Source organism: Serpula lacrymans (genome assembly GCF_000218685.1).
Source record: "Serpula lacrymans var. lacrymans S7.9 unplaced genomic scaffold SERLAscaffold_6, whole genome shotgun sequence".
Classification (NCBI taxonomy): Eukaryota; Fungi; Basidiomycota; class Agaricomycetes; order Boletales; family Serpulaceae; genus Serpula; species Serpula lacrymans.
The window spans coordinates 1,103,748-1,127,178 of NW_006763295.1; the positions used below are offsets into that span (position 1 = coordinate 1,103,748).

At 45.9% G+C, this 23,431-nt stretch overlaps 9 protein-coding genes across 9 annotated transcripts; 2 read left to right on the plus strand and 7 right to left on the minus strand.

Annotated features, from left to right (window-relative positions):
* Nucleotides 1-7: 7 nt before the first annotated feature.
* On the plus strand, nucleotides 8-671 carry SERLADRAFT_387421 (uncharacterized protein; the record flags this gene model as incomplete). The annotated part of the gene is given in 6 exon segments (XM_007317515.1): nucleotides 8-30; nucleotides 56-120; nucleotides 179-282; nucleotides 338-405; nucleotides 469-612; nucleotides 629-671. 3 exon segments carry the CDS (start codon nucleotides 261-263, stop codon nucleotides 607-609), a joined length of 231 nt encoding a protein of 76 aa, XP_007317577.1.
* Nucleotides 672-988: 317 nt separating this feature from the next.
* On the minus strand, nucleotides 989-2,734 carry SERLADRAFT_361134 (uncharacterized protein; the record flags this gene model as incomplete). The annotated part of the gene is made up of 7 exons (XM_007317516.1): nucleotides 989-1,291; nucleotides 1,345-1,431; nucleotides 1,483-1,705; nucleotides 1,755-1,806; nucleotides 1,874-2,071; nucleotides 2,160-2,256; nucleotides 2,368-2,734. The coding sequence occupies 7 exons, from the start codon at nucleotides 2,645-2,647 to the stop codon at nucleotides 1,107-1,109; spliced, it is 1,122 nt and encodes a 373-aa protein (XP_007317578.1).
* Nucleotides 2,735-2,848: 114 nt separating this feature from the next.
* On the minus strand, nucleotides 2,849-4,314 carry SERLADRAFT_465649 (glycoside hydrolase family 61 protein; the record flags this gene model as incomplete). Its single annotated transcript, XM_007317517.1, has 9 exons — nucleotides 2,849-2,989; nucleotides 3,042-3,106; nucleotides 3,167-3,294; nucleotides 3,352-3,495; nucleotides 3,559-3,649; nucleotides 3,704-3,731; nucleotides 3,785-3,936; nucleotides 3,987-4,042; nucleotides 4,095-4,314. 9 exons carry the CDS (start codon nucleotides 4,149-4,151, stop codon nucleotides 2,964-2,966), a joined length of 747 nt encoding a protein of 248 aa, XP_007317579.1.
* A 549-nt stretch (nucleotides 4,315-4,863) lies between these two features.
* On the minus strand, nucleotides 4,864-5,859 carry SERLADRAFT_465652 (uncharacterized protein; the record flags this gene model as incomplete). Its single annotated transcript, XM_007317518.1, has 3 exons — nucleotides 4,864-5,015; nucleotides 5,077-5,464; nucleotides 5,536-5,859. 2 exons carry the CDS (start codon nucleotides 5,836-5,838, stop codon nucleotides 5,090-5,092), a joined length of 678 nt encoding a protein of 225 aa, XP_007317580.1.
* A 54-nt stretch (nucleotides 5,860-5,913) lies between these two features.
* SERLADRAFT_465654 (uncharacterized protein) lies at nucleotides 5,914-7,292 on the minus strand (the record flags this gene model as incomplete). The annotated part of the gene is made up of 6 exons (XM_007317519.1): nucleotides 5,914-6,182; nucleotides 6,235-6,453; nucleotides 6,519-7,003; nucleotides 7,052-7,113; nucleotides 7,165-7,170; nucleotides 7,231-7,292. 6 exons carry the CDS (start codon nucleotides 7,231-7,233, stop codon nucleotides 6,175-6,177), a joined length of 783 nt encoding a protein of 260 aa, XP_007317581.1.
* Nucleotides 7,293-7,455: 163 nt separating this feature from the next.
* On the plus strand, nucleotides 7,456-8,198 carry SERLADRAFT_437201 (uncharacterized protein; the record flags this gene model as incomplete). The annotated part of the gene is made up of 3 exons (XM_007317520.1): nucleotides 7,456-7,747; nucleotides 7,811-7,956; nucleotides 8,013-8,198. The coding sequence occupies 3 exons, from the start codon at nucleotides 7,456-7,458 to the stop codon at nucleotides 8,196-8,198; spliced, it is 624 nt and encodes a 207-aa protein (XP_007317582.1).
* An 88-nt stretch (nucleotides 8,199-8,286) lies between these two features.
* Nucleotides 8,287-19,738, minus strand: SERLADRAFT_415036 (uncharacterized protein; the record flags this gene model as incomplete). The annotated part of the gene is made up of 25 exons (XM_007317521.1): nucleotides 8,287-10,029; nucleotides 10,128-11,550; nucleotides 11,581-11,665; nucleotides 11,718-12,067; nucleotides 12,124-14,739; nucleotides 14,793-14,906; nucleotides 15,058-15,113; nucleotides 15,226-15,362; nucleotides 15,418-15,520; nucleotides 15,671-16,045; nucleotides 16,107-16,238; nucleotides 16,268-16,297; nucleotides 16,377-16,487; nucleotides 16,545-16,734; nucleotides 16,785-16,958; nucleotides 17,182-17,279; nucleotides 17,341-17,614; nucleotides 17,679-17,897; nucleotides 17,946-18,105; nucleotides 18,172-18,588; nucleotides 18,643-18,755; nucleotides 18,836-19,065; nucleotides 19,115-19,300; nucleotides 19,360-19,499; nucleotides 19,578-19,738. 25 exons carry the CDS (start codon nucleotides 19,736-19,738, stop codon nucleotides 8,600-8,602), a joined length of 9,324 nt encoding a protein of 3,107 aa, XP_007317583.1.
* A 358-nt stretch (nucleotides 19,739-20,096) lies between these two features.
* On the minus strand, nucleotides 20,097-21,461 carry SERLADRAFT_465659 (uncharacterized protein; the record flags this gene model as incomplete). The annotated part of the gene is given in 5 exon segments (XM_007317522.1): nucleotides 20,097-20,293; nucleotides 20,331-20,335; nucleotides 20,354-20,942; nucleotides 21,011-21,251; nucleotides 21,309-21,461. 3 exon segments carry the CDS (start codon nucleotides 21,351-21,353, stop codon nucleotides 20,476-20,478), a joined length of 753 nt encoding a protein of 250 aa, XP_007317584.1.
* Nucleotides 21,462-21,586: 125 nt separating this feature from the next.
* On the minus strand, nucleotides 21,587-23,371 carry SERLADRAFT_465661 (uncharacterized protein; the record flags this gene model as incomplete). The annotated part of the gene is given in 5 exon segments (XM_007317523.1): nucleotides 21,587-22,203; nucleotides 22,220-22,452; nucleotides 22,520-22,776; nucleotides 22,835-22,922; nucleotides 22,975-23,371. The coding sequence occupies 5 exon segments, from the start codon at nucleotides 23,123-23,125 to the stop codon at nucleotides 22,150-22,152; spliced, it is 783 nt and encodes a 260-aa protein (XP_007317585.1).
* Nucleotides 23,372-23,431: the final 60 nt, after the last annotated feature.

Here is a 23,431-nt window from a genome sequence, read left to right on the forward strand (position 1 = left end):
CAGCGATTGCGAACGTGATGGCTCGGGTTTCTACTAAAACATCTTCGAAGTTATCATTCTTCTTCTCCAAGGAATGCAAAATCAAGTGATACAGGACTGCAGGCAAAATCAAAGGAGTTCTATATGAAGAATAGACAATCAGTATCCTGGTAGAATTGGTTAGCATGAGGTAGCATACAGGAACCCAAACAGGAACCAGATACGCTCAATCTGGGGCTTTGAGTACCGAGAAGCTGTACGGATGATGGCAGAGACACGAGATGCCCATGCGTCTCCAGAAACCTAGGAATTATGTGAAGTCATTGAATGGCAACCAAATAGCCTTGACATTACATACGTATTTCTGCAGCTCAAAAGGCAAGAGCGGTGGCGGCTGTGAAGGAGACAGACGCTGAAAAACAGTCCACAGAATAAATATTAGCGTCAGTTGAAGCAAAACGACACAGAAACCATTTACCAAGACGATGTCCGAAGACGTCCTCTCTACACTATTCGGACCTGCAGAATCTGGGGAGTACACGGCAACCATGGCAAATGTATATAGATGTGGATAAAAACGAATGCAAGAATGAGAAATTGAGAACGACTAAAGATTCAAGACCAGCTTGAGGGGTTGAAGTGAAAGAAGGGCTGAACCTGTCGAGCCTTGAAGATGATGAGGCCTGCCCGGTGAGTGTGGTAGGGGAGAGAGTTCAAAAGGCGTACTCGGTCACCATTGACATGCTACAGGCATAATGCTTGAAATAGTCGTCCTTGGGCTTACTCAATCTACCAGTTAGGTAGTTTTAATCATCCAGGCTGCGCAGGAGCGGTGCATGCATAAAGAACAGCATGGGAAAATACCTGCACCCTGGATACCGGATACTAGACAGCGGAAAAGACAACGAGTTGCAAATTGAAGATGGCAACAACAATCCATGCGACATCTCACCACTTGTGTTCAAATAATGAGGGTGCATGAAATTGAGTGCAAAAAGCGGAAGAAAATATTTGGATTGCCTTATCAGTTAGCAGTTTGCCGCGGCTGATCTCAGCAAGCATTCATACCTCATGATGAACAAGTCTAACATCATGTACGGGTTAACGCATGCGCAGCTTGATCAGCGTCAAATCGACTTCATATGCCCCACTGGAAGGCGATAGATGGGTAATGTAAAGTACTCCCTGGTTTTCCCCCACCTGTTCTCACTTTCATCAGTGCCAACTTCGACATCACTCCAGTCCACATCCAACCCATCTTCTGCCAAGTGTAATTCGGAGAGATGCGTGTAAACATCATAGAACAGAGCATCTGTGTATCAGGATCCTATTAAAGATGCTGATACCTGAGATGGAAAAGCTTACTTGTAGCACCAAGGCCGTTAAAAAAGCTAAATCTAGACTCGGGCCCATCCATTAAATCTGGCAAATGACCAAAGAACTTGCGAAGCTCTCCGGGCTACTCAGTTATATTCGTGGGATGTCAGTGCATTATATTCTCACCTTCGTAGTTTTCCGAGAACGTATCTGTGTAAATGACGTCGAAGCCGCCAAAGCCAAGTAATTCTTCACTCTCTATGAAATCTTGCCACCGACCCTCTAGTATTTTGACACCCGTTTTATTATACCAGCCATTGTCCCTCATGTGTTGTAACACATCCGGGTGTGGTTCTATTATGACATGATGCGATGGAGGATGTGCCACCGACTGGAAAAATGTGTCGATCTATTGGATGGTTGGTTAATCGAGCTTTGCGATATTAACACCCACTTACTATTCCGAGTCCAAATCCAACATTTAGTATTTTCAGGCCTTGCGAGTAGTTGCTATGGGATTCGCACAACCTTTCCACTGTTTCGCGCACTGGTCATTGACACCTTTAGCATTGACAACCACCGCGTATCAGGAATGAACTCGCTGATTTCCCGTTCCCAGCCCATCATGACACCCACTTCATCATCCTTGAGCTTGAGCAGACAAATCTCCTGGCCAAATTCGTCCTTGGTAAAACGCAATTTTGAAGATATAAATGCGTCGGTAGACCCTGCAGCGGAATCATCCGTGTCTCGTATAACAAATGAGGACGGCGTACTTGACAGCGTCGAGCGTGCGGAAAGCAAGGCAAGTAAAAGTTCTAATTTATCGGTAAACGTGTGGATCGCACAGGATCAGGCAAGACCCACCCGAACGGATTCCAGCATCACGGATCAGTGTGTAACACTCTTGATTATTTAGCGATAGCGCAATATCCGCTGCAGTGTTTTGAAGATTGTCAACTTGAAAAAGGAACAACGATCGTTAGTACCATGCAATCACGATGTTGAACGGCGTGTGGGAGCTTGTGGCAGATTCTATCGAAACACCAAGAAAGATGAATATATATATACCTGCATTCCAGACAGCGCCTTCATCAATCAGCAACTTTACAAGTTCTGCATCCTCTACATACACAGCAGCGTGTAAAGGCGATAAACCCTCTTCATCTTGGTACCACAGTGGAGCTCCAGAGTCAACCAGTGCCTTGATAACTTCGGTGGGCTCTTGTTCCAAGATAGCGTTAATCAGCCCACTACCTAGGTTCGTCAATAATTCCGAGTCAAAGTCGACAGTAGCCTCGTCTAAGGATATATCCCTGTCACTATCGACAGATCCCTCTTGAGTTGACATCTAGCCAGGTGATAGAAAAAAGAGTTCAAGCGCGATCGATAAAAGGATCATACAGATGCAGTAGTAGTATACTGTGCTAAGTACTATCGTTCATTTACAAAAATTCAGATTCTGCCGAGTCCGAGTCGGCAATTCAAATTTCGACTCTTACTAGCTTTTGCCGATACTATGTCTTCTATATTCATTCTGCAGGCTCTCAAGTTCAGGAAGAAAATAAACATTTATGCATTTATTACAAACAAGCACTACAACAAGAACATGAATGGGAAATCACTTTCATCGACTGCAAACCTAAAACCATAAAACGCTTGTCACTTTAGTTGCCGGGCCAGACGGCAGGTCCTATTTATCATTCTTTGAATATCGACAACAAAACATATCACGGTTTACGTACCGGGAATGGTGTAGTTAGTGACAGTTGGCTCGTTGTAGATATCAATGTTGACACCGGGGTCGCTCCTATAGTGCATCACATATTGTCATTACATGCAACTCAGTTCGTGCGAGGGCTGTACTGACATAGAGTAGGCACCAGGGAGTTTGACCAGGTATTCCGAAGAGGGCGTCGCGGTACCACTACCAGTTACGATGAGCTGGGCGCACTCGGGGTAGAATTGAGGCTGGTTAGCGGTGTGAATCGCAAGCAACTGAGGCACCAGATGCGCTGTTAGAGGGATGATAATGAAAGAGCAATAAACTCGTACCTCGTGACGGATGAAGTATTCGCCAGGAGCCAAGGAGGACGGGATGTTAGTAGTCCAGGAATTGTTGTTGGCAACAAGTTCGCCCATGGCCCAGGTACCAGTGGGGAGGGCACCAGAGATGAGACCGGCTTGTTCGATCTTAAACTGTTGGTTTGGCAAAAACAGTATTTAGATACCCACAATATCGGAAATCACTAAAGTACGTGCCCAGTTGAGATCGGCTGTGTTCGCAGAAGTGCAAGAGCCTCCGCAGCTTGCCATGTAAACCATGACGGGCCCGATAGTGTGAGGCCATTGGCTTTTCCAATTGTTAGCAAACTATTGATGAAACGACGACAGGAATACTTCATACTTCCAGAATGCAGTGACTTGCGTGCCAGCTGCATACATCAAGTTGAGTAGCGCATCCTGACACAGGAAATGCCACACGTACCTGCTACTGTAGCTGAGAGTTGACCACTACCAAGGTTGGCACCATCAATGTTGCAAGAGAGCTGCGCATCGGTGGGGTCGGTAATGGGGTTGTAGCTGTCCCACTCACGCTGGATCGTGGACTGGCCAACTGGGGTGTTGTACGGCACGAACCTGATCGGACAAGTTAGTACATTACATGTGTGCCAACTACATAAGCATACCCGTTGTACCAGGTGCTCCCAATCTCGTAAAGCAGCACGCCACCATGACCAGCGACCTAGGTAAACTGTTAGTACAGAAGGCTGAAACATAAAGTTGTCGACTATCACATTTGCGATTTGGGTCAAGGCGACGATGGAAGCACTCAAGGAGGTGAGGCGGAACATGGCTGGTATGTTTCAGTTAAGCGTTGCTGATATGAGGAAAGTAGATGTGGTTGGGACACTCTTATATACTCGCAGGGCGACATGACTGTCGAGGGCACTTTGCGTGAATAGCACCGAGGTAGGATAAAAGGGGGGTAAATCTCGGGAGACTCGACATTCGGTTCATCTGTCGGAACTATATAACGCGGGTTCAAGCCAAGAAGTGCAATCAACCGAGGTTTTGGCTATATATCGAAAAACATAGGTCTTTCAAAGTTTACGCTTACCCGACGCAGGTTATATCAAAGCCGTTCGAATATAAAGGACCATATAATAGAGATGTCTGAAAACCATCTGGTAATCTGGCATAAGGCTTAAACCGTTAATAGACGCAAAGGAGCAAATAGAGCAAGATACAGCTACAGCAGATTGTAAGAAGGTTGGTATGATCAGGAACTTTCTTGAGAAGGCACTGCAGAAAAACTTGGCATGCACTGGCACCCATGAGTGATCCAGGAGTTAAAAATACAGCAACATGAAGGGGTCATACGACGAATGACCCTTTGCGGGCCATGGCATAGAGATGCGACATTTTTGCGGGTCTGGGGTTCATCCCTTCGTATTCCGACTTATATACCAATCAGTTAAATATGTATCACCAATGCACAAAGTTGCATGTGGTGACTGCAGTCTCGTGGTATATTTATTTCAGTACTTTCAGGGGCAACAGAGTGCTCAAAACGCACTTTTAGTTAAGCGACACGAAAAATTCTGCAGATACTACTGTACCTGTACCACAGAGTAAACCATGACAGAGAATATACGGCCAGCTTTACCTTCATACTTACTCCAAATCTACCAGAACGGTGAGCATTTGAAAATGAACTTATGACGAAAATAGGTGAGCCTATACAAAACGATGCAGTTTCATATACACATAACTTACAACTTTACAGCATTTAGTCATCCTCGTGAATAACAATCCTACTTTCGACCACTGGGACAGCTGCCGCAACATTCTGGTCAACGTCACCTGATACGTGCATCCCTGTATGCTTATGCTCTTCGCCAGCATCACTGTCTGCCTCACTTTCCTCATCACTTTCCTGGCCAGGTTGCTTGAACACAAGTTCCTTGCCATTGAGCAGCCTTCTTTTCTTCAGAGGTGCGCTATTTGGGCCACCCTTTTCCTCCATTGCTTCAGAGCCTGGCTGAGATTTTGTCTTCGATCTTTCTTTTTTCTTTTGTCTTTTTGCACGGTTCTTCGCTGTTTTACCGTCCGCTAGCTCCTCTGCTTCGCGTCGTTTTCGTTCAAATTCATGCGTTTCTGCTTCCTGGAAAAACAACATGGAAAGGCAGAGAACTGATGAATATAAATAGCATGGACACCAAGCGATACGCATACCTTCTTCGCCTCTTCCTCCATTAACTTCAATCGTTCGTACTCTCTTCGTCTACTGGCTTTATATACATGGAATTCCCCGCTTCCAGCACCAGCACTGGAACCCTGTACGTTCTTCATCATTTCCCGTGCCGCCCTGACGGACTTCTCCTTAGGTGGAGGGGGTATGTGTACAGGCTTGGCTGGGTCCTTAAGAAGCCGATCTAGCTGTAAGCGCTGCCTTTCTACAGGAGTAGGAGCATAACGATTTGCGGGTCCTGGTGCGGGCGATTCTGAGTTGTGAGCGGGGGTGCCGGGTGTGGACATAGTGGTCGATTGCTAAACTGCACTGACCTCAGATTCAGTGTCGAGAAAAGACGCCCATGGATCACGTGACAGAGCTTATCATTTAGCGCGCAAAGTGAGTTAGCAGGTCCTCAGGCCTCAGCATTCTAGATATGATCATGACACAATCAAGCTCTACAGAATCGAGCAGTCACCCCAACGTAACTATCAATCATCTCAACCACCCTTTCAGTCCATTGAAAACTTAAGGATAAATCCAGACTCTTGCGCTCAGCCATGGTAAGACCGTCCATCAGAGAAAAACATGAATATAATGCATCAAACTAGAGATACAAAGAAATATTGCAGGGGTCCAGCTCAAACGACTAGAAAGAAAAGTCTTGAGTACATATTTTGATATAACAGGAAAAGACATACGGAGAACGGCATTGATGCAACCATCATTTTCAGGATTGTTGGTGACTTGGGCATATTTTCCAAAGACAACCTTCCCACCAGTCGTAACCATACCTAGTTCCGATACATTGACTTCTATGACTGTTCCTTTTGTTAAGACGCCAAGTTGAGTATACATCGGCGATTGTGGGTTTTTCTTTACGCCAAGGATTTGTAGTTGAAAAGTCGCCTTCAGGTCGGCTTGTTTTATAAAACGTAAGCATATATCCATAGGGGGGAAAAGAAACAAGAAGAAAGAGACGTACGATGTGTGACATTGGCTTTCTTGTACCGTAGCGCCATAGGACGAATGAACCTCTCCATCTTCACGGGTTTTCTCGTAAATCCCTCTCCAACAAAAGTAGCTTTAGTGACCATCCGCTTCCAAGCTTTGCTTTTACTTTTCCCTGTCCGCATCACCTTGAACATTTCATCCTCAGCTATGCCCCGCACTTTGGGTAACGGTACAGCGTATTTCGCTGCCTTATCCTTCCGTTTTTGTTTGATCGCAGATGATAGAGCCTTTGCATCTTTTTGGCCCTCTCGATCAAGTAGATATGTGGGCAAAGCACCCTCTGGCACAGTTGATGAGTCGGCTTGTTTGACATTCCGCTCGTCATGAGCCTTGAGGGTTTTTTTAAGTTGAACTTTCTCTGCATGGCGCTTGGCGTGTAGCAGCTTGGCTTTCAGACCGAATGCTTTTTGTGCGGTTGCAGATGCACGATGTACAGCACGAGCCTCCTTCTTGCGTCTAAAATCGTATCAGTATCTGCTGTTGATAGAAATAAACAACACTCACTTGCGTTCATAGTAATCTAACCGCCGTCCGTGCCGTTTGATGTGCTCCTCGATATATTCGTTCTACAACTATCTGTGAGAAGCCAAGTAAGCCGTTTTTAAGAGTAAGCATACCTGAGGCTGTTTGTAAAGTGTAGTTAGGATGAAAATTCAGGGTTAATATATATAGGTCGAACTTACCATAGTGCTAACCTGAGTGCTATTTGCACGTTCTGGTTATACCGGACAAGGAGGGCGTGTGCAAATAACAAAAAACAGATATCCGTGTTGAGCCACGTTTGCCCAGTTTGTACCAGCTTACCACGGGGTAACTACTCTTTACAACTCAAAACTGCATTTACTAGAGCAGACCATTTGCAACTACTCTAATATTTAGTAGTACACTTTCCTTCACAAAGCCTGGATATGTGGCAAGAAAGTAACAGTCAATACGGCGCTTCTTCGTCGCACAACCCGTATTACCCGCAAGGTCCCCAGGCTTCCCAGGACGTTCCGCTCCAGTTCTACGCACCTCAGTCTGACCAAGGAAATTTCTATCCTGGATCAAGATCTAGTCTGGAGGGAAATGTTGGTGCACAGGGGTCAATATCTCAGCAGGGACCTACGTCCAACTATGGAGGAAACATACAAACAGTTGGTGGTTGGTGGACGGCTTTTGGGACAGGTGGGTTTGAAGGTGAACCACCGTTACTTGAAGGTGAGCAAAGCTATTGTTCTTCAGCTCTGTAAGGTCATATGTGCCTACTTTTTCCATCTTTAGAGTTAGGTATCAATTTCTCGCATATTCGAGCAAAGTCAATGACAGTACTCAATCCCCTACAACGTGTGGACGAACAAATTATGGACGATGCTGATTTGGCTGGACCACTGCTGTTCTTCTTTTGCTTTGGTACTCTCCTTCTTCTCGTGAGTCCTAGCCCTCGCTCTCAGGTGAACTCTGACGTCGATACTCTGATGTATAGTCTGGGAAGCCTCAGTTTGGCTACATATATGGCTTCGGCTTACTGGGTTCCGCGTCCATTTATACTCTCTTGAATCTGATGTCTGAGAAAGGCATCGACGCATACCGTGTAGTTTCTGTTCTTGGCTACTGTCTACTCCCGATGGTGGGTGTAGGTGCCATAAGCGTAATCGTTACACTCGAGTAAGTCCGAATGAGTCTTGGTTCTACGCATAAACTGACAGGTACTCGCACAGTGGAATCATAGGCTATCTTCTTTCTCTTCTCTCAATCTTGTGGTGCACCTATGCTGCGTCCGGGATTTTCGTGGCTGTGTTACGGATGTCAGATCAGCGCCTACTTGTCGCATATCCAGTCGGACTACTCTATGGCTGTTTTGCTTTACTGAGTGTTTTCAACGTTGGAGCTAGTAGTACAGGTTCTGGTAAATAAGGTGGAACATTATACATATTATCTCCTTCTGTTCGGAAAAATACCTTGTCATAATGACAGCAGCTCGAAGAACTATATGCGACATAATACATTTCTGACTACAAGTGTCCATTAGTATTGCTGTAAGGAGTAAAATGGATGTTAAAAGTTTGTTCTCTATGTATCAGTCCGTAGCTGTTTGCTATAAAGTTTGAGGAGTGCCTCCATAATCTCCTCCAATGGTATTGTGGCATATTCGTGAACGTACTGTGGTAAAGAGTCTTCTAGGTTGAAACCAGCTTTTTTCATGAAAAACGGATGCATCACATCTGGAGTTGCTTCACCCAATTGTCGCATCGTAAGGCGTTCAATATGGCGTTCGCGAGGTATATAAACGATTGCATTTGTCCTCTTCTCCGAAGTAGAAACATTCGTGGCTGGAAGAATGTTCATACCAGAATCACCTGTTGATTCTGGCACCGGATACTTGAGCACATGGGGCTTCGCATCTGGAAGTTGAGAATCAATATTCTTCGCATGTAGATCGGTGCTAATATCGATAGAGGATGATGCTCGATGACTTGGTGACGGCCTATTAACAAGTATGGTAGACGAAGGCGTTGACAAAGTAGAAGACCCCCCGGAATAGCCTTCTGTGCCCTGGGGCTCCTCCCTGATATGATCTGCGTTGCCAGCACCTTTTTTCCGCGGCGCATGGACAGGGATACTAGTGGGAGCATTTCTCCAGTCCACAGATGACTGTATTTGTTCCATTTCCCTCGACAGATTTTTCCGCAGAATTGTGAGCCATGAATATAAAGAGACATTTAAAGTGATGTAAATGTCCTCGGGATTTTTTCCGTCTCGTTGACGTACGAATTCACTGTGGAAATCATATTCGAGATCCTTAGTGAGCTCCTCAATCAGTTCCTCCGTCACCATGTGCATCTTCATCGATGGCAGGCCGACGATAATTGCCTCCGTAATATGAGTATACAAGGATTCAAGCCAAACCTTTGTATCTGGAAGTGGAGAAATCGATGGAAGAAATTGATGAGGCTGGCTGAATTTTGAGATAGTCATGGTTGAGAACGAGAGATATACTTCTCTCCAAGACGGGAGGCCATCTGTGACAATACGGTCCAAACTTGCATGGACATCACAGCCGATGAAATGCGCCATTTCAAGATCCGTCAACGCACGAGGGAACAGTATGAGTCTCAGTGAAGCTAGTTGGAAGCTCATATGCTGCCGAATCACGTAAGATAGCTCTGTTTCGGCTTCCTTGAAACGATTACGGGCAGAGTGTAACATAGCGTTTGCAACCTCAGATAGTGGGTTATCTGGCTTTGGAGACTGGGTGACCCTAAAAGCGACTGATTCGCGACTTGCACCCGCTCGCTGGGCGTCGAGATTGGATGTGAACTTGTGAGCATATGATAACAGCTTAGGGATTGCCCCGATTGTTGCTACTGCCACCACTGCAGTGCCGACAACGGTAAAGGACAGGATGAGGGGATGATCTTTCCCTCGTATGTCAGGTGAGATTGACGACCAGTCATCATGTATATCCACTTGCAGTGGCTCCGCCCTGGTATCCATGAGAACTGGCTTGAGAAATCTAATTGTTTTGAGACTCACCAATAATGTAATAGCCTTTGGTGGTCAGAGTCTACATCAATACTCAAAGGACCGCTAGTCATACTTAACTCCAACATTCTGCTCGCTTTGCCACTATTCAGGACGCTCCCCTCTTTCCTGCGTATCGTCTGGAAGACGCAGTCGGGAACGTGTATATGGCCTGAAATGTTGCCTTTGGCGAGAATCGTAACCTCCGCAACTGATAAAGATAATTCTGAAGATGCTTCCGAAAATTTGCTGCGAAGTATGGTACGTCGAAGGTTGAAACCGACGTTACTAATCGACTGCCCAAGGTCAATTTCAAGCTTGACTTGACGTAGGCGGATCAGAATTAGGGTAGTCAGCTCCTGCTTGGATACAGGAGTAGCTGAAGAAGAGGTGTGAGGCGGCACAGATGGATGTGACTTGTCTGAAAGAGAAGTTTGAGTGATGAATAAGGGTATGTGATCCAACCAGACAGCTTTGAAACACAAGACGTCTTGCAACCGAGAAAAACGTACACCTCCGGATAAATCGGTATCAAGAACAAGTGAAATAGAACTCTCAACGTTGCCCTCTTCATCCTCGGTCTTCCCAAATGTTGATGTGAATGCTAAATTACGAGCATCTAAATTGACACAATCTTCACTCAGAAAGCCATGTTTCAGACCAGCAGTTAAACCATCCACACTTCCTGTGAAGGTAACTTTATGTGCACCAGGGGATATGTTCACTACAAAACCACCGCTATCCCATCGTAGTCCGGCTGTGACGTTCACATCAGGTTGACAGGTCAACTCCAGCTTCGATTTATCGATTCGAAGGCTAAGATTGATTTGCAACGAAGAAGGAGTTTGTGGAAGGTTATTCTGTATGGAGTTTACTGGGGCTGAAGCATCCGGCGCGGCCAGAGAAAATGTATCGGTATTTTGTCGACTAGCCCTTCGCATCCGTATTTGAACATAATCCACAATCTCAGTTATGAACGGCAACAAAGTCGGCTTTAGTGTATTGTGACTGGAATGTATCGTGCTTTTAAACACCAATATCGAGGGTTGAGTGCTGTCAAGTTTGTGCGTTGCTATAGAGGCGCGGTATTCCCCCCAAACAGAGACAACAGGGAGTTCGATACTCTCTGCTTCATGAACAGAAAGATGGTCATCCAAGGTGTCGTAAAATGCGAGGGACTGAGATTTGGCACGCGAAAGGTGTGGTACGGCTCCAGTGTGGACGTGTACTTGGCCACTTTGGAAAGTCAGGGAAGCAAAAGCCATAGAAGTCGGTACCCCAGAAATAGCGCCGCTGACCGTTTTGTCAACAGTAGTTGAATCAAATTCCATGGTTTGAATTTGGTCTGTACCCGTAAACGAGTGGGGGATACTACCGGTGAGGCGCATCATTCGTTCTTTTCCTTGGCGGTAGACATCGATCAACGAGAAAACAAAATCTGGAATGGACGAGTCGAGATCTAGAATGAAACCGCTGACATTTGCTGACACCCAGATATGCTGGGATGGAAATGAGTAATCAGAGCGAACCTGGGCAGTCATTTCAGGGTACAGCAGTCGATTGCGAGTATGATGATTATCGCCCGTGAAGTCCCCCGAAACAGACTGTCGGAAACTGTATAAAAGGTTAGAACGTACATGCAACACCCCACAACATGATACCTTACCGGGGGACAAACTGGAAAGAAAGATCTCTTGTGACCAACTCGCCAGCTTCACCTCGCTGTGCTGAGAACTTGATATATTTGACGGAAAATAAAAATGCCCGAACTGAAGGGGTGTCAGGACTTGCTGTTCGAGGTAGTTCAAGATCCTGATCAAGGGTAAGGGGGAACGCAACTCCGATATTATGGATGGATACGTTGATGGTGTGCTGGCTTAGCCAAGAGGGTGTACTCCTTGAATCAGCTTGAGCATTCTTTGACTTGATTTCGAAAGTTTTTAGAACGGTCCTCGTTTTTTCTTTGAATGTTGCTAACTCCGCGGCTCTTTGTTCCCTTCTATCCGATATCTCAATCTGTTAGAGCCCAGACTGATTAGCCACAATCCTCTATAGTCGAAAAATAATATTACCTGGAGGTAGTCAACAAAGTCTCCCACTTCTCCGATCGAGCTGGGCTGCATGACAGCTTGAATTTTCGTGACATTAAACTGCAGGATCTGACTAGCGTTTTGAGCAGACGCATTGATATGAAGGTCGATGATGACAAAAGCTGATCTATGGTTTCGGTTGAAACCAGTTTCCGGAGGAGTAATGATGGCACGAGGGTCTAGAGATATGGTGAGGCCACAAAGCTTGATCTGCCATGTCATGCCATCCTTATTGTTGATATCACCACCAACATCCTCACATCCAAGGTAAAAAGTAGAAGACGGGCCTTCTAAGCCTAATCTGAAACCCTTCAACCTTAAATGGCCACTATACCTTACCTTCATCGAAGGCTGGTGGACACGTTGCGAGATTGAAGTAGCACGCTTTCTGCGAGTTTCCTCGATCAAGTCTACGAGATCTGCAAAATCATGTCCAAATTTTTGCTGGACGGCGAGTAGAGTGTCCCAATGGGAAGGCTTAACGAGGACAACCATGAAATCAAGCGAAGCTACGATGCTGACAAAGCTTTCGCTGTGACGTCGTCCCGCTAACGATAGTGCAGGCAGTCGTAATTTTACGTGAGGACTATGCACCAAGTCTTCAGAGTTCTGAGGCTTATGCGATATGCTCAGAGTTTGAGATCCGAGTCGTATCTCGAAAGACTGAGCTAGATGCGTCGACCTGATCCCAGAAGACAGCAAGGTTGTCATATGGTGGATGTCCCATGAAAGCCAGGTCCCATGCATGACTTGCAGTGATATACCAATCGTAGAGACACAGCCAGTGATGCGTATGTCAGGGGTATTGCCTTCAATTAAGGGTGAAGATGGCTTCGCTTCGGTACTCTTCAATTCAGTTAAGAAAGCTTGTACAGTAGTCTCCATGCCCGGGAGAAAGTCGGCCCTCCACTCTTCGACGAAACGATATAATCGAATAGCACTGCGTGGGACAGCGAGACATATACTATCCAACGAGACTATCAATCGCAAAAGCATATTTGAAGAAGGATCCTGACGAGCAAGTGCGTTGAACTTTCCCTTTGAGAAGGTCAGAGACGCAAGTACATCTTGATTAGGCGGTCCGAGTCCCTTCTGCTTTGAGCGTGCACGAAGGAAGACTTCATCGAAAAGTATTGATATGCTATGAGACTGGTCGGGTATACGAGTGCTGAGAGCCAATTTTGAGAGAGTGGATGATACCATTGTAAGTTTGGATCCACCAAATTCGAAAATCAGATTCTCTGCCGCCGCTTGGAATTGGAATTTGTGAAGGGAGACCAACCAAACATTGTAAGAAGGTAAGTGGGCTTTCGAGGCTTCCACTTTGTCACCGGGGATCTCCACAACGTGGGGGATAAACTGTCTGCGACTGTGAAGTATATACTGTGCGAAGGTCATCAAATGAGGGGAGACAACTATATTGAGATCACCAGCAGCAACAACTCCAACTGTCTGTCGAATGCTCTCGTTACTGTGGTCGCGGGGGGAGCCGTTAGAAAATGTAACACGACTTGACAAAGCAGCTTGGGGCAATTTGTAAGTGTGGAGTTGAGTTGTGAAAGATGTCATCGTGAGTTGACTAGGCGATTTGTGAAGATCGTCGTAGATGATAACATTCAATCGTCCGATCTGCAAGCCAGTTATGCTGGGAAAGGAGGTCGTGGCAGTAGCCTCCAGGGGTGTCTCTCCGGGGAATAACATCTTCAGAAGTGATGATGCGATTGTATCAGAAGCATCAACGTCCAATGTGAGCGCATTGAGGCATGATCCCAATAAAAGCTGCAGAGCTTGCAACGACACGTCTGAGTCAGGGTTGGGGATGGAAGGTAAAGATCCAGACCGCGAGCTGTCGAAGGATGCTAGGCTAGTACGAAGATGAAAGAAGAATTTAAAAGTAGCATCTGTACGTAATTCTTGGGGACGGCCACTTTGAACGAGGAACGATGGCTGAATGGTGGAAAGTGGATCGACCACTGGTCTATCCTTGATAAGTATGAGAATCTGGTAAATCAACCTTTGGGTTGCGGTCAATGTATGCTGCCGCCACATCCCGAATAAGCGCGAAAGTTCATGTAGGTCCTGCATGACAGCAGTGTACATTGCTGTAGTATAACGAGGGCTTTCATTCCCAAGCTCGATCGCGAGTTCACCTAGAGAAAGGCTGACTGCGCCATGAGCTAGTTCTCCACGGAAGGACACCAGTTTCAGTACATTGATTGCCCTATCAGATGAAACAGATCCCTTGGAGTGTGAATTCCTGTCAGAAAGACCCCACATTATCAAAGATGTAGTCTCAAATTTGACTTGCAGAGCCCATGACTCCGCGGCTGTATCTGCCTTTTTCCCGCTTATAATATGACATCCACTCGAGAATAATTCGATCATGCCCAAGAGATTTTGCGTAGGCTGGAAACTGCCATCAGCAGCTACCACCCTAGGGGAGTGTTGGTCGGCTACGAGAATTTGCTCCGGAATTTGTACGGATATTAAGGATATACGAACATCAAGAAGTGTGTCGTTTTGTGGTTTCTGCGAGCTGGGAAGGGTGCTCAGATAACTGGCCATCATTGCATCCAAAGAGAGCTCAGCACTCAACACCTGCATGCAAAATTTATGAGAACAGGTTAAGTAGGAGCCTCGGGACTACCCACATTTTGCTGAAGTTCCTCGAGGAGGATCGATGCGACAGAATGAATGAGAGGTGTAACGTGTACTTCGATCCCCTTGACACAATCAATGCGTATAGTTGTGGAGTACTGTGTATCCTGAAAAATCGGAGATACCGTATTTGCCTGATCAAATATCGGTGTGAAAAGACTACGGCTATATCTGCGTGATGCAGGAGATTCTGAATCCTAGAAGTTACATAGGTGGTACTTTAGTAGCTGGCTGACCAATCGAATCGAATTCGATTACCTTGGTTAGAATGAACGGAGATTGCTCCCGCTGTGAAGGAGACTCGAGAAATTGATCTGTGAAATGTTTACTGACATGATAATATCGCATCAATAAACTTCTCCTGTGTTGCTGTTCTAGAATAGGGTACATTAGAAATGGTCTCGGAAATTTAGGTAAATGACTGACTTTCAGATAACGAGACCTCGCTTTCCAAAGACTCGGAATCCGTCAAGTCTTCGTTGTCGGATTCATCTGCACCGGACATACTCTCCTCATATTCGTCTACAATACCGGAAACGATTGGTGCTTTAAATCGGCTTTTGCTGGGGAAAATGGTGAGAAGACCTTGCGAAAGGGGTATGATAGAAACAGACTTACGCTAGGCGGGCATCACGGTCTGCCTCAGAGATATTCTCTTCTCCCTCAGATTCAGATAGATGTGACACTCGAGACCATCTGTTTCCCGCACCACCATTGGTTTCTGGTTGTGAATATAAGCGGCGCCCTGGGCGAGAACTGGGTAGATATTGAGGTAGGCGAGATGGAGGGAGATAAAATGGATTATGGTGCATTGCGTAATCTAAGTCCTGGTCATTTAACTGCGGTGGTAGCATTCCACTAATGCACTTACCGGGTGGAGAAAATGAGTTTCTCTTGAGCTGCTCGAAAAGAAAGCGAGCCCGGTGAGTCGGGGTATCTTGCGAGTGTATGAAGTCCCTTTGCGCATCTGCGTGACTTTCCCATCCAGGTGGGGCATTATACATGTCCAGATTAAGATCCAGAGCACAGTCCACCACTTCCGTCCAAGATTTCTTCAAAGATCCAGACATCAAAAGCATTCTCAACGATGCGCTCGGCAGTCGCAAACTAATGATTTTGCTGTAAAACCGCCCAGCCAGATCATTAGTGTGGATAGTTAACCCCTGAGGCAGACTCAGGTCTATACCAACAAGACCGGCAATAAAGGTCACGTTCAAAGCGCTCAGAGATAGTTTAACGAAAGTGACTGTCAGAAAGAAGGTTATGATTAATCCAAAGTTCAAAGAAGACACTTAGATGAGGCTGACCATCAGGATCTACTGGTAGGCCATATTCGGAAGCAGGAGCATTGGGTAGATCAGTGAAATTCAGACGGAAAGTGTCAAGAGTCGCTCCGAGTATTTGGCCTTGTAATGCCGACATGGTGGCCCTGACATGACCTAAGCCAATTTCCCATATACATACGTACGTACGGGTACGAGGTTGGGGCCCAAAAAGCCTGTTCGCAGTTATGTCAAGACCTTAACACTTCGTTAGAACTCAAGACTACTTAGAAGGGATACCGAGATTTTACTTACCTTCGATGATAAACATCTCCTTATCAAATTGACACCCGTTTCTCAAAAACAAATCTACTGAGCAGTCATCTTCAACACGGCCAGTCAAGGTACCGAGGTTGAGAGACATTTCTAAAAACACGAGATTATTAAGTTGATAACTAGCCGGTACAGGAAATTTACACATACCCATGAAGTAGTCATGCAGTCGAAAGTCGAGTTGTAACTCTGGTATAGCCAGAAGCACACATGCTCCGATACTGCCGCTCGATCCCTGGCCCCTGATGTCCAGACGTCTCTCGTAACCTGGGAAAGCAGCTGGGAACAGGATAGACCCATTTTCGAGTAAAAGTGAGATTTCTGCTTGTAGCATGTTAGTCTGAAAACAAGCATCAGATAAATATTTCCCAAGAAGTGCGATTCCTGAACCTTCTCGGGTCGATACTTCATTTCCAACGGATCTCCAACCAGATTATGAATGTTTCGTTTGTCGAGATACTCGGTGAGCGTCGAGAAGTGTGTGAATGATCCCAAGTAGTTGTCTCGCAAAACCATGAAGTATCTGAGTGACCAGCCTAGGGCCTTGTAAGCAACATTTCTGGTCTGTAGATCCCGTAAGAGTCTGGAGGTGAAAGTATTGGAAAGATTTCACCAATATATCCAATTTGAGTTGTTCTACATTCTCCACGTGAACTTCGGAATAATAATGGTAGTTCGCGGTGATCTGAAATTGTCCTGCGCGGATAAGGCGATGTTCGCGCCTTGTCGAATACAAAGACTGGGTGTTCCATCTGGGCAAAGAAAGACTGACATACACATCGCATACCTCGAGAAAAAAAGGCATTGTGGTAGACTCAGGACGATATTTGTTTGACGGTATCGTCACGTTGAAGTGTAGGCGAGGTGCCCGTACAATGATCAATGCTATCGAGGGTGTGCGGTAGGGTTGAGTACATATATCAAACAATGCGCTAAATGACCTTACAATTTTCCTCCTTAATGAGTGGCTTGTCGATGATATTCTGGTCATTAGCATACAAGTGTATTTGAAAATGATGCAATTCAAGCTCGAAAGAGTAGAGCATTGGCACAAATTGATTCGGCGGAGATGGAGGTCCAGATGTCCAATCTCTTGAGAGATCGGTGAACATGTTGATGTGGTCACGAAGAATGTAGAGCACAGGCTGTCGAAGGGAAACACTGAATGCCCACTGTCGCTCGTCATTCCACTTTAAAGGGGAAGGAAGTTCTCCGTGTACCTGCAGAATTGGGAATCCCGGCATCAGCCATACGAAATCCACATAGAAAATTTAATGTGCATACGCGGCACGATTCGGCCACAAGTAACTTGATATCGTTTAGGCTGGATGTGGCTGTAAGGGTATCAAGATGTACTTCCAATCGGGAGTCATAGCCCTTTGGTCCAATCACCATAGGGATTATGTAGCTAATAGTTGAACTATCCCCGGCAGTAACATGTATTGAAGCAGCTTCTCGTTTCCTGGGCCGAGGGATACCGACTTTACCATCCCATTGCCAGTTCTGTGTGGAAAATGAGTGATAAAAATCTCATTATTAGCGTGAGGTTACCTTAGATGCCTCTCGGAAAGGAATATACAGGGTGGTTTCTTCACGAAGTTCTATAAAAATATTTAGTGCTGTCCACATGCGTTTGTCGCCTGGTTTCAGGGTAGGCGTTTGCTCGAGGTCATGATAGGTCGATGGAAAAAATATACGTTGTAGATGGGTTCTGTAGTGCGAAACAAATGGTGATCAACACGACGAACGTATGCGAAAACCAGATATGAACAATCACCGTTGACGGTCAGCCCAGGGCCCATAGCGAATGAATCCGCTTCGTAAGACGATATCAATCCCCCACTCTGGAGGTAAATCCCCGTTACCAATGTCAAATAATCGGCCTTTGCAATTGGTATGAGCCTCCCCACTAGGGGCGTCTCCGACAACATCCACATAATATGACATCTCTAATGTCGGAGCTTCGAGAATCTCACGTTCTACCGCGTACTCCAAGGTCGCGAAATCAGTGTCCGCCGGCATGTCCTCATCCAGACTCTTGAAAGATCTGAGGCCTGGAATGACGTGACTAACAGCACGTCGAGTAGCAGAACGCCGTTGGGATTTAAATATGAGGTTATAGAACTTGAGGTGCCTCCATATCTTTGAGAAGGATCGGAACGACAAATAAGACAAAGGTACCACATCGGCGAACCTAGAAAGAAAAAGATGAGACATCATACCCCCCATTCATTTAAGAGGAACAAACCGGGAGGACTCGATACCATGGTGCACATCATGACCAATAGTCAGCATCGGACGTTGAAAGGCGTCATTTTCCACCATGCGTATTGCCGCATTCTGAACTTTCAGATTCAGCAGCTGTTTATACAAGTCATGCTTTGACCTTGACTGGAGAAATAATGAGCACCCAAGCCACTGGAGAATCATATTCAACACACCTGCACAATACCGAAGGTCCCTTCTACCCTATGAAACTCCACAACCATGCAGTTCGGAACTGAAGGGTTACCACATATAATTGCACCTTTGAGCCCCTCGATAGCTATCGGCAAAAGGTCTTTGGGGTCAAGATAAGGCATTTGCCGTTTTACCCAATCTAGTGCAGCATGAATAACTTGCGGAGTTCTGACACTGGTAGGCAGGAAAGATGGTGGGTAAAGCGACGACACTGGATAAAGAATGAGGCCATATAACCTATGAACGAGGCGAATACCTACCATCGAAGCCCGAGGTTTTCGAAAATATCCTATGGGGTTCGGTTCGAGGTTGGGCGAAGTTAGGCATCTTTGACTGCATTTGCGAGATTATGTTATCAAATGCAGCGGTCCTGTTGTACAAGAACCACTCAAAACCCTGAACAGACACCTTTATGCGACAAGATGGGAACTGAAAGGTCTGTCTGACTAGAAGCACGGAGGATGATGTTAAACATGATAGAAATAAGCTCAGATGACAAACATACAATCCTCCCCACCGACGTGGGCACGATTGAGATCGTCCTCTGTTGCTGGCTGTCGGAGCCAGTACCTCCATGTAATTTGCGCCTTTACAATTTTGATGGTCTGATTACTTGAGTGATATCGAACATCCTTGAGGAGGATCCTGCCGCCGAGCAAAGAAAAGTGGATCGAACCTAACAAAGACGTTATTTACAGTTTTCTACTTCATTGGGGTGTTCACCAGCCTATTTGGACCCATATGCTAGAGCCACCCTGCTTCCAATACTTGATACGAAGCGCGATACTAATGAGCAAAGCTATGAAACGATTCCAATAGAAGATATAGAGCAGCGAAACGATGAGAATGCAGATACAGGCTACGAGTAGATAGACTCTGAGCATGGTTGGTTGTTTGTTTTTGACGGTAGTGGGAAAGAAAAAGACCTAGACAGACATTGTTAAACCAATTGAGATTTGGATTATGCACTAACGCTGGCATACTACGAAGACATACCTGAAGTCGAACCTTGGAATTGAGGGAAAGGGTGATACTGCGATTCGTAGCTTCTTGTATCCCCGTTATATGGCCAACGCGCGGGCTTGCAAGTTCCTGGCCTCAAGTAGCGTGCATTGTATGCGTAGAAGAGAGACACTCTACTATTCCGAGATGACGGCGAACCGGAAGTAACAACAAACGCGGGAGCAGATAGAAGGCTGACTAAGCATGTCTTTACCGAACTGCAATGCGACTTTCATTTGTTCTGAGCAGTCATGTCCCAGGTCACAACGATGTCGACTAGTATTAGTCCCTTACGTAGGCTTGCTTTGCATTCCAGTACCACCTGCACAACGCAAGCATCAGATTACGGGAAGTGTATATTGGCAACATATACCGACGTTAGGAAAGACGTTTGCAAGGAGGAGTTTGCCAAGTTCGCTCAGTGCTTACGCGAAGCTGTATGTCGCTCATCTTGTTAGCACTCACATTTCACTCATGGATTTCTTTTCGAAAGATGAAGCGCAAATGGTGATAGTGTTGGTGCACAGAGACGTGATGGATTGAAATAATGCATAATATTGTATACAATTGTCCGTAGCGACGATAAACCGACAAGAATGTCAAGCCTGGTAATGGCAGATCAAGTAGTCTGCCCTACGTCGATGCCTCCTGGCACTGTCCTCTCTACATCTTCATCTCCGCGATTCAAATTTCCAGTTTCAGTTTGTTGACTCTGATCACGTCCACTTCTTCTTTCTCTCCTCGAAAAACCAAAGGGGACAGATAATGGCCACTGCATAGTGTTAGGAAGCGGTAGAGACTCTTCTGCAGTCTCAGGTACCACAGGTGGAGGGTTTCGAAGTCGGTTCAAGATAGGCGTCAAACGAAGATCAATAACATATGTAGGGTCACTATAGGAGAACTTTGGGCGCTCTGGTGTGTCAGGCGTCGAGGGCGTGGACGTAGAGTGGGGGAGGAGATTTTCTGGGACAGTCGATGGTAATGCTAGATATAACGAGCTCTCGTAGGCAATTGTTGTGAGCACCAGTTGAAGGAAAAGAATCAGAATATCAAGTAAGAGCAGGTGCAGTTTGGAGGGTATATAACCTATTTTGGTACCCATTAATTGGACAGGTTCATATATATTGAAGGCCATAACTGTGCTCGCGACGTACCCAATCCCACAAAGTCCAGTATGACGGTACGGCCCTCAACCGCTTCTTCTGTAGCATGCCACCAAAAACTAGGGAGGTTGAGGAACAAGAGGAGGAGAAACCAGAAGCGCAACGACCGGTTAGGATCGGTATCTCTGGGTTTTGAACACTGTAACTGGCAGAATAGTCTGCACACGAACGACAGTAACAAGGGTGATAGGAAGAAGGAGAGGGTATGCAACTGGAACAGTAGGTTATCGAGCTGGCGTAAACGGATCTATTAGTCAAGATTCCACCACGAATAAGGATGGAAACGAACGGAGTGGATAAGATGCTGTCGCTGCGCATTGTGCCGCTTATGCATGTCATATAAAGACTTGCAGACAAGTGCACCGTCGACTGAAGGGTGGCAATATTTCTGTTACTCTGGCTGTATTGTTACCTCCGAGTTCATGGCAGCATTTGCAGAACCGGATATAGATTGTTTGGCTATGTTGCACTGTTCTTCTATGACATGGCAGTGCACAGCGGTTTCTTCCTGGTTATACAGTACACCCTTTGTTCTCCTGCAAATACAGGACGTTAAGTTTGTCCCATCGATATGCAAATGTGTATTAATCAACTGGATTGAACATTGCAGATATGTCTACTCTGAATCGATACTGGGGTCCTGAAACTAAAGGACTACCGTAGTCTTATACCGACCGTGACATACATAATGTAAGTAACCAAGATGTACAAATGCTGGTGAGCTCAAGAAAGAAAGCCCTGCTAAGGTCCCTATGTACATGTGGACTAAATCTTGAAGGTCGTCGCAACCGACCTTAAGGCTTATACCCACGGGGCTTTCTTCTCGAATGCCGCTCAACGTAAGCTGGTGGGCGTTCTAAGTACATGCACACCAGATGGTCTTGAAGAGAACGTGTCATTCATGTAGCTAGCATGGGCCATCATCTCGAAATGCGCCATTGAAGACAACATCTCTGATGAATGTGTCGTCTCGCCTTCGCCAAATGTCCCCGGTGAAATATCACGGGCTTCCACTGAGCTCTCAGGGCCTGCCAAACGTGACGTGGGAGAAGGGACATCAGTGTCTATGAAAGTGTTTCCCATTGTCATTCTGTTATATCTTGTATACTCTTCGACTTCTGGCCTCGATCTCACCCTTTCATCTCCTCCCAGAGTCGGATTATAGTCATTGTTAACGACACCCATTTCAACATCAGATGCTACAGGTGCGTATCCTGAGCGTTGTGTGTCAGGGGTAACATATTCGTGACCCTGGTGTAGATCAGAAGAGTCGCGACTGTCCCGAATCGCGTTAAGGAGTCCTGTCTGAGATATTTCACTGCCAGTCCGCGTGTGCCTAGGAGGAACAGGAGGAGGACCCGCGCAATTTGGATATTCAGTTTCTCTCTCTTGGCGCAGCTGGTATACATAACGGGATACAACCAGTACCCCATCTAGCAACACGATAAAATTAGTACGTTTAGGGCCCTATCTTCTGACACGGTGATGAACAGGACGCACATAGTTCGAGTAACAATATAAATGACGTTATGGCAATGTAGACGTATTCTGAGGTATTCAGAAGTTTCGTACATTTTTCTTGCGAGTTGATGTCAACCAGAACGTCTTGACAGGCATTAACAATATTTGTGCGGTGGGATGTACTGAGCGCGACAAAGAGATATATTGCAAACACGAGATTGAGGAGGAAGTGAGTGTAAACGAAATAAGCGTAGGCCACCACAAACAGTTTTTTTCGGGCGACGGCACCGACAAGTCTAGACCATCGACGCATCATTATGAGCGGCTCAATCACAAGTGGGTAGACGAACGTACCCAAATATCGAGACCAAAAATAACATGGTTTCCACGACGCCAGCAGCTACGAAAGCTGCGTATTCCTTATCCGACATATTTTGCGAGTCTTGTGATACAAACACTGAGATAAATGTCATACAGGACAAAATTTTACTTACACTGGTGAACAACTTCCAACCATAGCAGGACAGAAAGGGCTCCTCCCAGGATGATTGACAAGACAGAGCCAGCGATGAAACCAGCGCGAACGGGTATGCAGTAACAGAATTTGCTGGAGTGAAAGAACTGTTCCTTCAGATTAAAAGTCATGATAGTCGTGATATTCGTATTCTGGATCGATCCTCTGAGACCTGCAGAGCACAGTTTCAAGATTTGATATTGCGGGTATCCAGCCCTGAGGTGGCAGATAGTAAAGCAAAATAAGAAAGACTCACTTGGAACTTGAAGGGCAAGTGGACTCGGCTGTACCAAGTGGCTTGTAGTGACTTGGTAGAAGCCAAATGACCGTGGCAGTGAGAATAAGATCTCACCCTGGTACCCATGACTAGATATTCCTGGACATACAGTTTGTTCTGTATAACCCTTCTAGTTCCGAATGGCAGTCCTGTATTCTAT